Source organism: Helianthus annuus, chromosome 2 (genome assembly GCF_002127325.2).
Source record: "Helianthus annuus cultivar XRQ/B chromosome 2, HanXRQr2.0-SUNRISE, whole genome shotgun sequence".
Lineage (NCBI taxonomy): Eukaryota > Viridiplantae > Streptophyta > Magnoliopsida > Asterales > Asteraceae > Helianthus > Helianthus annuus.
Genome location: NC_035434.2, coordinates 3,449,078 through 3,459,723, shown reverse-complemented (window position 1 = coordinate 3,459,723; position 10,646 = coordinate 3,449,078). Strand labels below are relative to the sequence as shown.

General features: G+C 35.0%; 1 protein-coding gene across 2 annotated transcripts; it reads left to right on the top strand.

Annotated features, from left to right (window-relative positions):
- The first annotated feature begins 407 nt into the window (after positions 1–407).
- On the top strand, positions 408–7,879 carry LOC110908735 (U2 small nuclear ribonucleoprotein B''). Of its 2 annotated transcripts, none has more exons than XM_022153718.2 (10): positions 408–758; positions 2,038–2,100; positions 2,907–2,988; positions 3,086–3,157; positions 3,337–3,391; positions 4,370–4,418; positions 4,793–4,887; positions 5,057–5,126; positions 6,614–6,696; positions 7,573–7,879. In XM_022153718.2, exons 1-10 carry the CDS (start codon positions 543–545, stop codon positions 7,601–7,603), a joined length of 816 nt encoding a protein of 271 aa, XP_022009410.1. In that variant the 5' UTR covers positions 408–542; the 3' UTR covers positions 7,604–7,879. The 2 variants fall into 2 exon arrangements, with proteins under 2 accessions (XP_022009410.1, XP_022009407.1); XM_022153715.2 differs by having other exon boundaries at positions 4,787–4,887.
- Positions 7,880–10,646: the final 2,767 nt, after the last annotated feature.

Below are 10,646 nucleotides of genomic sequence, written 5' to 3'. Positions count from 1 at the left end.
TAATACATTACAAGCCAAAACCACGTTCAACAACGCAAAATAAGTTTTATATTTCAAGTAAATACAATATTTGCTCATTAGCACGACAATCAACCTTTAAATATGTTATAGATATCAAACTAAAAGCCTAAATACATGTAAATAATAATAATATTTTATATTATATTATATGTATATGAAAATAAAATAATAATAAGTAAAATAATTCGAGTTAAGCCGAGCCGGGCTATCAAGCGAGCCAAACTGAGCCAATTTGGCTCGTCTCGAGCCGAGCCGAGCTAGGCTCACTTTCTAATCGAGCCAAACCAGCTCAGTTCACTTTCAAACCGAGCCATACCAAGTGAGCTTTTTTCAAGCTAAATTCAAGCTAGCTTCGAGCGAGCTCTTAGCTTTTTGGATAGCGTAGTTAATTGGTGTGAAATGTTGGGTTGGATATAGTAAATGAAGTCTGTTCGGAATCTAGGGTTTTAATTCGGATTCTCCGGCGATCACCGTCGCAGTCAAAAATTTTTATTTTTTTTTTCAATTTTCAGGCTCCGACGATGGCGATTCCCCATCCGTACGATCCAGTATACTACAATCTTCCAGCAATTCCTCCACTAGAGTATGCTGTTGGCTACGACGACCCTAACGCCATTAACACACTCTTCGTTTCGGGTCTACCCGACGACGTTAAGGCCCGCGAGATTCACAATCTCTTCCGCCGTCGCCCCGGCTTCGATTACTGCCAACTTAAGTACACAGGCCGCGGCAATCAGGTGGTTTCATCAGTTATGGTTGGGTATAAGGCTAATTCTATACACACCCCCCTCTTCCTGATTATACCCCTTGTGAGAGGAAAACTGTCGGTCCCACGCAGCCCCACCTGTAAGTATGTGAGAGGAGGGGGTGAAAAAAGTAGATAGAGGGGACAGGTGGGGCCTGCGTGGGACCGACAGTTTTCCTCTCACAAAGGGGGGTGTAATTAGGAAGAGGGGGGTGCGTATAGAATGAGCCGTTATGGTTATTTATCGTCAGTTGTTGAATGTGTGTGATACATACATTAGGTTTTTTTTTTTTTTTTTTTTTTTTTTTTTTTAATTCTTACTATCTGCACATATTAAAAATTGGGGGGTTTATGGTTAATTGAAATTCATAAATTGAAGTAACATTGTATGTTGTTGGTTTTGATGAGGGTGAAGCTAATTGAAGTTTAAGCAATCTGTTTGATTATAGGCGTCTAATAAACTAATGATTCTAGAAATGTTGGTGTGCATTAGTATTACTAATATGTGTTTGTTCATGTTTGAAAGACCATACTTAATGCCAAGGCTTGGTTTTACTATGCACGATGCGCTCCGATGCGTTTTGATCCCAACAGCTGATATGCGATGCACAATGCGTGATTTGCGTGCATCACCTATGCGAGGCATTTATTATTTAAAAAAATATTTATAGATAATACTTTTACTTGTTAACGTGAAACATTCTAGTACTATGCAAAAGGTACGATAATCTATGTAGGAACTCACTTAACAACTTCATCAGCTAATTGTACAAGCTTATTAAGCACATTGTACAATTTTATTCTATAATGGTTAATTTAAAAAAACGGCGTGTTAGGGTGCATTATGCGATTTAGAGCGCATCATCCTTGCATCATGTAATCGTAGCGCATCATGCGCTTCTGATGCACGCATTTTAAAACCAAGTGCCAAGCATAGTTGTCAATAGTGGCTATAGCGCACCCACATTTTGTTTCACAATAGAAAAAGGAAGCGTATTTAGATGGTTAGTGATAGTGTATTTTAGCTATTTTTCATAAAATATACTTGTAAAATATTTTTAAATTTTCAACTATGATACAGTGGATGATCTTTCGTTGCTATTGCTATGTAGCATATAGGTAGCTTGTTGCTATTTACCGCTATTCGCTATTGACAACTAGGATGACAAGTGTTCATTAGAAGGAATTTTAGGGTAACATTTAGGTGAATGCGTCATTTATGTCTTTAAATATATGAGAATTTAAAAGAAGCTTCTTGTCGTCACTTGCAGGTTGTTGCATTTGCGACTTTTGTAAATCATCCATCAGCTATTGCTGCTCTTCATGCTCTGAATGTGAGGAAATGCTTCCACTTTATTACTACTTTTGCATCTTAAATCTGGCTGTTTTTTTTTTTCTAATTACTTTTTACAAGTACATTCTTTTTATACACGTTTGTTGCAATGTGTAATTGTTATTTTAGGGCAGTCACTCAGTTGATACTAGAGAATGTTCTTTTTAGAGCAAGATTTGATGATTTAAGTTATAGTTTCTTCAAATCATGGATAAACAATGATATTTTTTTATCGAAATCATGCATTCTTGAAGTTTTGATGGAAACAAGGGTCCAGTGAGTCAACCGCACAGTCTTTTAGAATGATGACTATATTAATTTTGAGTTATGCAGTTAATATCGGTGATATATCACGGATATATTATATCGGTTAGCCGTCCCCATGTCAAATATCGGTACCGATATTATTGACGATATTGACCGATATATCACTGATTTTCCCGATATCGGTACCTTTCTTTGTAGTTCCACCATTCGTCTTTGTTCTTATTGCTGCTATTAGTGTTTTAAGTCTTAATTATTAATTGTTAGTGTTTTAAGTCTTAATGAGTTCCTACTTGCTACAATTGTTAGTGTTTTGCGATTTGCAAGTTGCAAAAGGTTAAATTGTTAATGGTAGGAGGGTATACTGGATTGTTAATGTTAAATTGCTATATATATAAATTCTGCACGATATTAAATTTACCGATATCCCACGGTGATAACCTATATCTCAAATATCGGTCCTTAACCGATATCCGATTTTTTACCGCATTAACTGCATAGATTTTTACCGCATAACCGCATTCTGACATCGTTAATTTTCAGGGTGTGAAGTTTGACCCTCAGACTGGTTCCACTCTTCATATCGAACTTGCAAGGTCAAACTCCAGACGAAAGAACAAGCCAGGTATGCAATTTTGTCGATTGTATACTAATAATAATAATCACAATTTCGATATTTTTTGGCATATTGTTACAAGGACTGTTGAACAACGTGATTTCAGGACCTGGGGCTTATGTTGTCATTGATAAGAGATCCACAGCTACTAAAGATGATCAAGAATCTAGTGATGATGGTAATAACTAATAAGAGCCGTACTTTTACAACTTCAAACTGCTTTGAAAACATCTTAGTTCACTTGAAGAATCAGATGAGCATTTTCGATAAACAATCTCAAACACCCTCGAAAGAACTTATTAAAACATAATAAGCAAATAAACGTTTTTATACCCATGCGTAATTTTGCACCTTCAGGAGACAGTGAAACTGAAGAACCATCTGAGTCCAATAAAGATGCTTCCACAAAAAGGTTAGCCGCTTTATAAATAGCACCGATTTGTTTTGATTATTAATGAGCTTTCAGTTATCATGATCATGTATAGTGCTGTAAACGAACCGAACGTTCAGCGAACAGTTCATGAACCGTTCGGTGGGAAGTTCGTATGTGTTCGTTTGTTTAATAAATGAACGAACACGAACAAGAAATTCCGTTCGTTTAGTTATATGAAGGAACATGAACAGAGGCCGCGTTCGTTTATTTATGTTTGTGAACGTTTGGTAACGTGTTCGTTTGTGTTTGATAGTTCATTACTGTTTTTAAATTTTATTTAAATACTTAAAAATTCCGACAAATAAAATATTTAACAAGTATCAACCTATGCAGTTAATATCGGTGATATATCGGTCCCTTAGTAAAATATCGGTCAAAATATCGGTACCGATATTATCGGCGATATTGACCGATATTTGACCGATATAACCGATATTTGACCTATATAACCGATATCACCGATATTTGACCGATATAACCGATATGTCACTGATATATCACTGAATTATTGGTGTTAAATTGCTATATATATAAATTCTGCAGTATATTAAAATTACCGATATCCCACCGATATCTCACCGAGATAACCTATATTTCAAATACCGGTCCTTGACCGATATCCGATATATTACCGCATTAACTGCATAGGTATATTTGTGTTCATGCACATTAGTTGTATTCATTTGTGTTCATGAACGTTCGTTTGCATTCGTTAACTAAAATTAACAATCAAACACAAACACGAACACGTTCATTTCCTTAACGAACAAACACGCACAAAAAGTCTCGTTCGCTAAGTGTTCATGACCAGTTCGTGAACACATATTTTTCCTTAACAAACGGACACGAACAATGTCTTGCTTGTGTTCGTTAGGTTCGTTGCAGCCCTAATCATGTATAAATTAGAACTGAGCATTCTTGCAGATGACTTACGCAGTTTTTGTGTTTAACTAACAGTGATGAGGAGACAGCTGCGGATCCCGAGAATGCTGGAGCTGCAGAAAACGTAAGTGGGTAACTGCCTTTCTTTCTTTGACACACATACAATAATAAATGAACATATGTTACACGGTTTTGTATTAGTTTCCCGATTTAGGAGCTTAGCTTCTTTAGTTTATTTTAGTGGCCTAGGACTATTACAGCTGGCATGTGTGTATTTGATTGATTGATTGATTGATGTTGCATGTTACAGTAAGAAAAATAGCATATTAACCATAGCCAGTCATATTTTAGTCCACTTCCAGAATAATATATCAATAATAACATTCTTTTATTTCAGAGTCTTCACATTTCTTGTAACTGTTTCTTGTTGACGGTAGAAGCTAGAAAGTTATTTAACGATGCAAATCGGTTTGATTGATCTGCTACTTGCAGGAGCAGACGGAAAATACAGTCGACGGGGCATGTTCAACTTTGTTTATTGCAAATTTAGGCCCCGCTTGCACAGAATCTGAGCTTAAACCTGTTCTTTCTAGGTAAACTTCAGCCAAAAACATGCCGAGCGACAGAAGAGTAAAATTGGCATTTTTTCCAATTATGCTGCTTTAAATGTTCACATATCAAGTTGTGTTTTATTTGTTTGTGGGCAATTATTTTGGGATATTTGCAGTCTATGATGATGACCTTTATGCATTTTGGTTATAGATACCCGGGGTTCAACACACTCAAAGTTCGTAACAGAGGTGGAATGCCTGTTGCATTTGCTGATTATGAGGTACAGAATTAGTTTTAGTTATTGCCAGATAGAGGAGGCAATCTTGACCCAAAGCCTTCTAAGTGGATCACTTTGGGTTGCTTTTTAAATTATATGGGTTGGTTTGAGTAAGATATTTTCACTCAATGGGTCAATTAAAATTCCATCTCATATATTTAAGGGTCAAAACGGGTCGACAACTTCAAAGAAACGGATCAATGTGGGTTGGTGTCCTAAAGAATCAGGACAAGTTTTGGATCGGAACGGGTTCGGTTCGGATTGAGTTTCGGGCGGCTGGGACGGGTTTCGGGTCGGAACGTAGTTGGTTCGGATCGGATTTCGGGTCAGCACGGGTTTCGGGCCGACATTAGTTTTCGCACGGGACGAGTTTCGAGTCGGGACGGATTTTAGCACGAGACGGGTTTCAGTTTGGTTTTTTTTTGTTTTGCTTGGGTCGGTTATTTTCGGTTTCGGTTGAGATTTTTTGTTTCGTTTTGGTCGCTTTTTCGGTTCGTTTTCAATTTTTTCAGTTTTTGTTTTGTTTTGGCCGGTTACGATTCGGTTCAGTTTTCGGTTTTTTGTTTCGTTTTAGTTGCTTTTTTCCTTTGAGTTTTTGTTTCGTTTCAGTTCAGTTTTCGGCTCAAACCCGTTTCGACCCGAACCCGTTTTGACCCGAACCCGTTTTGACCCGAACCCGTTTCGACCCGAACCCGTTTTGACCCGAACCAAAACAACCCCTTTTTTAATTGACCCGTTTTGACCCATGACCCGACCCGACCCGTTTGCCAGGTCTATTGCCAGAGGATCTTAATTTAACGGTTCTATTTCGATTCCATTTAAGTTTTTAATGCTTACTTTAAGTTAGAGGTGGGAATTTTAATCAATTTACGTATAAATTGGTTTGGTTTGAGTTATGTTATATCTCTTAACAGGTTAACCAACAAAAGTGTATTTCATTGCATAAAACTACCCTAAGTCAGAATAATAAAAAAAATGGGTCACTATTGAAATAGTAAAATAACTATAATTATATTTGACACACTAATTATTTAAAAACAAAGATCGCGAGAGTGTATGTCGGTATGCGAAGGCCACCCCAACTAATTAAAGTCCACCAGTATATTACAATTACACGGATGGTCCCTGTGGTTAACCAAAAATTTTAATTTAGTCCCTAGTTTTTCAAAACTACATGGATGGTCCTTGTGGTTTGCACTTTGTAATTTATTTAGTTCCCAACTTTTGCCAAAAGTACACAGATGGTCCCGTGGTTTGCACTTTGTAACGCATTTAGCCCCCAACGTTTAGAATTTAGTAATCAATAGTTTATTTACAAGAACAGAAAACTAACTAACTGATGGTATTTTTGTCTTTTTCTAAAATCTTAAGGGCATTTTACATTTTCTTTATGTTTTTATCCAGATTTGGTGTGAACTTGTCAAATACATATTTGGTGGCCTATAAAGTAATAATTTCAATAAACAAATTAATCTGGTCTTGTTTGACAGGAGGTAGAACAAGCTACAGAGGTTATGAATGCCCTTCAGGGAAGCACACTGCCATCATCAGATCGTGGAGGCATGCATATAGAGTATGTTTTTTTTTTCTTCTTTTTTCATCTTCTATGTGCTTATAAATTGATTTAACTCAAATAAAAAATACTGGGATCTACTTAGCTAATTTCTTGAAGTGTTCCTAACTCCTAAAAGATTGTTTTTGAGGGAAATTGTGGAAAGGGAGATCATTTATTTATTGTCCGGTTTAATTTTATATTGATGACGGGTCAAACAAGTAAAACAATTTAAAATAAAACTGCTTCAAATCACCTTGTTTTATTAAAATAAAATAAAACTGCTTCAAATCACCTTATTTTATTAAAAAATATTTTTTTTTTGGTTTATTGGTAAAGGGATAGTCTTTTTACTAGAAAATTAACATACGTTGTTTTTGACCAAAAGTAGGTGTGCAAACGATCCGAGCCCGAGATCGACCAGGCTCGAGCTCGATAAGTGAGGCTCGAGCTCGATATGTGAAGCTCGGGCTCGTTTACTAAACAAACTAATTTTTAGGTTCGGTCCTGGCGCGGCTCATTTACTAGTCAACTTTAGATAACGGGTAAATGTTATTAAATATTAATAAAAACTAATATCACGCCAAGGCTCGACGAGCATGATGAGCTTCACATGCTAGGCTCGAGCTCAGGCTCGATAAATAAACGAGCTTTATTTTTGGCTCAAGCTTGGCTCGAGCTTGATAAGGCTCGGCTCGTTTCGTCTAGCCGATCTTGAGCGGCTCACGAGCCGCTCGACTCATTTGCACACCTAACCAAAAGTGTCATTTGACTTCCCTAAAGATACTTTTGGTTTTTTGGAAACATAACAAAATGGAATGTGACACAATTATTGCAGGATTTGATATGATCATTTGAATATTTACTTACTTATATATTCTTGTGTGCTTTTTGTAGGTATGCAAGGTCGAAAATGAGAAAGCGTTAAGAATGAATAGTCTGTGAGCGGAACCTTGATCTTAAGCTGAATTCGGGTCTATCTCATCGTTCTCTCTTGTGTTAGAATGTAAGAAAAAAGAGTAGGTTTGTTGTGGATAAACTTGCTTTAGCGTTCCTAATTATTAAATAACTAGCAATGACACCCGCGCGCTGCAAACATCGAATGGATTAGTCCAAACGTTATGTGATGCGTTAACCATATGAAAACACACGTTTCGACGTATCTGATTGAACTCAATGCAACCTATATAAGCATTGAAATCAAGGGCGTAGCTTTCAAGGGGCCGGGAGGGGCGCCCGACCCCCCGAACTTTTCGCTCAGTAGTGTTATATATGTACGTTTCGTGTAGAATTTTTTAGGTATATACGTTTTCGATCCCTCGGTTTTATAAAAAAAACTTTTACTTATATAGAATTTTTAGGTTCGGTGACTTCCGACCCCCCGGTGGAAATTTTCAAGCTTCGCCAATTATTGAAATTGGTTCAAAAATAAAGTAAATCAAATTTATACCGTACAATCATAACGTATTATATGCGACCCGAGTCAAAGAAAATGTAACAGGCATAATGGAAAAGCTGACACGTATAATCAAAAGAGGAATTAGAGATTTTGAAAAAAAAAAAAAAAGCAACCACAATTTGACTCTACTCGGTTCGAAACAAAATTTACAAAACATCACCTAACTCGTTTCCTAAAAAAGTTTAGGTTGAAACATACACCAACTCAAATATATACCAAAACGTACATAAAAATATGCACGTAAAAATATTTTTTTAAACGAAAACGTATTAAATTTACCTGACTCGTTTCCAGAAAAAGTTTATGTCGACACATAGAGCAATCGAATTTATACTGGTACGTACATAAAAATATACACGTGAAAAAATTGTTTTTCTTAAGTAAAGGAGGTATAACGGTAAACTCAAAACGAATTATTAGTAACAAACATAATAGGTTAAATACGTTCGTAAAATTGTGCCAAGTAGCACTAATGCCAAACCCCTGCTAGTGAACACCAACATCAGAAGAGCTTGTAAAAATAAATTAAATAAAAAAGTAAAACATAACACCAAACAAAAAACATACGTAAAATCGTTGAACAACGCACGTCTGTTGTGGCATGTTAATGCGAAACAATTAGACAAAAATGTAAAATGTAGAAAAGAATAACTAAGTCGATCTAGGATCCGCGCTTTGCGACGAACTTTTCAAACGGGGAAAAATAGACGCGTTGCGACTTGCCTATCGAATGGGAAGAAATAGGCGAAAAAACGTTGAACACCACACGCACGTTGCTGCATGTTAACTCGCAAAATTTAGTACGAAACGTAAAACGAAAACTTGCAAAAGATGAAAAGTATAGGGAGACCAAAGTTGAAAATAAAAAAGTATTAGGGTTAAATTAAAAAGTTGAAAAACTTTTGGTTAAATTTAAAAAAGCCAATGGGGTTAAAATATAAAAGATAAAAACAATTGGATTGAAAGTGAAAAATACAATAACTTTTTTGGAAAACTCCCAATGCACATGGTATAAGTATATAAAGCAAAAACATGTGTCTAATTTATAGTTTGGAAATGCTAGGTTTGTTGATTTCGCACGTTGCGGTGAAACAGAGCAAATGATAATGTAAAACAAACATTATTTGAAAATCAAACATTTTGTTTAGAAAGTCAAATCGTCAGAATCGGTTTAGTTTATCATGATACCGTTTTACAACACCAAATAAATACTCTATTTTGAATATAACTTCATTTTTAACAAAGTTTACACCGGAATGTTGAGGGGAAAAAAAAATTAAACTCAACTATGTACTTAAGTTTTTAGAAAGAAAATCAACAAACTTAAGTTATTAAAAAAAATCAAATTATCTAACAAAGAAAATATGATTTTAGAAAAAAAGTTATTAAAAACAAAAAATAATTGATAAAATAAATATGTTTTTAAAAAAGTAAAAAAAAAAAAAAATTGTTAAAACTTAAAAGTAAATGTAATAATAAACTATAATAATATTAAATAGGGATATTGGTCTATAATAATCCCTACTGGACGTCATTGGCCATTGGCAGTCCTACCTTTTTTATTTCCCCTGCTAGTCTCATCTTTCAACTATTTTTTCTCCAACGGTCCTTAGTTAGAAAAACTTAACGGAGTTAAGTTTTTTTTTTTTTTTTTTTTTCTGAATTACAAACTGACGTTTTCGGACTTTTGATTAGAATGAGGATACAAGTATATTGATGTAAAATTAACCTTGAAACGCTACTCCAAATGACTTGATTTTTGTTAATTGTAAGTTTAAACACCCGAATTGAAGCACCGTTTTCGTCGTTTGGAGCATAATTTCAAGGTAAGTTTTACATCATTCGACTCTTATCCTCGTTCTGATCAAAAGCCCTAAAACGTCAGTTTGTACTTTGGAAAAAAACTTAACTCCGTTATGTTTTTTAACTGGGGATCGATGGAGGGAAAATAGTTGCAAGGTGGGACTGACAGGGAGAATAAAAAAGATGGAACTACCAATAGCTAATGACGTCTAGTAGGATTTATTAGATGCCAATATCTTTATTAAATAATAAAAAGTGCATCAACAACAATCTTCAAAAATGAAATAATACGATGGAGTTAAAAGGAATTGATCTAGAATTAATTGTTTGTAAATTTAACTCATTTTGTGCTGGAAAAAAAATAAATGAGATGATAGAAAGTTGACGTAAACACATAAGAAAGTCTTAAATAAGTCTTTATATCTATATCTATATTTATATTATACAATAAAGTAAACTAACGAGGAACACGTATCATGAGACATTTATTTTTTAATTTTCCCGTCTTTTATCCTACTTAAGATAGATAATTATGTTTTAATTAATAATTCTAAATTTCATAAATCATTTATCTATATATATATCTATTTACAGTGGCGAAGCTTGACCCGAATGACGGGGGGTCGAAAACGTATATAACAAAAAAATCCTATAGAACTGGGAGGTCGAAAACGTATATACCCAAAAATTTCTATACGAAAACTACATA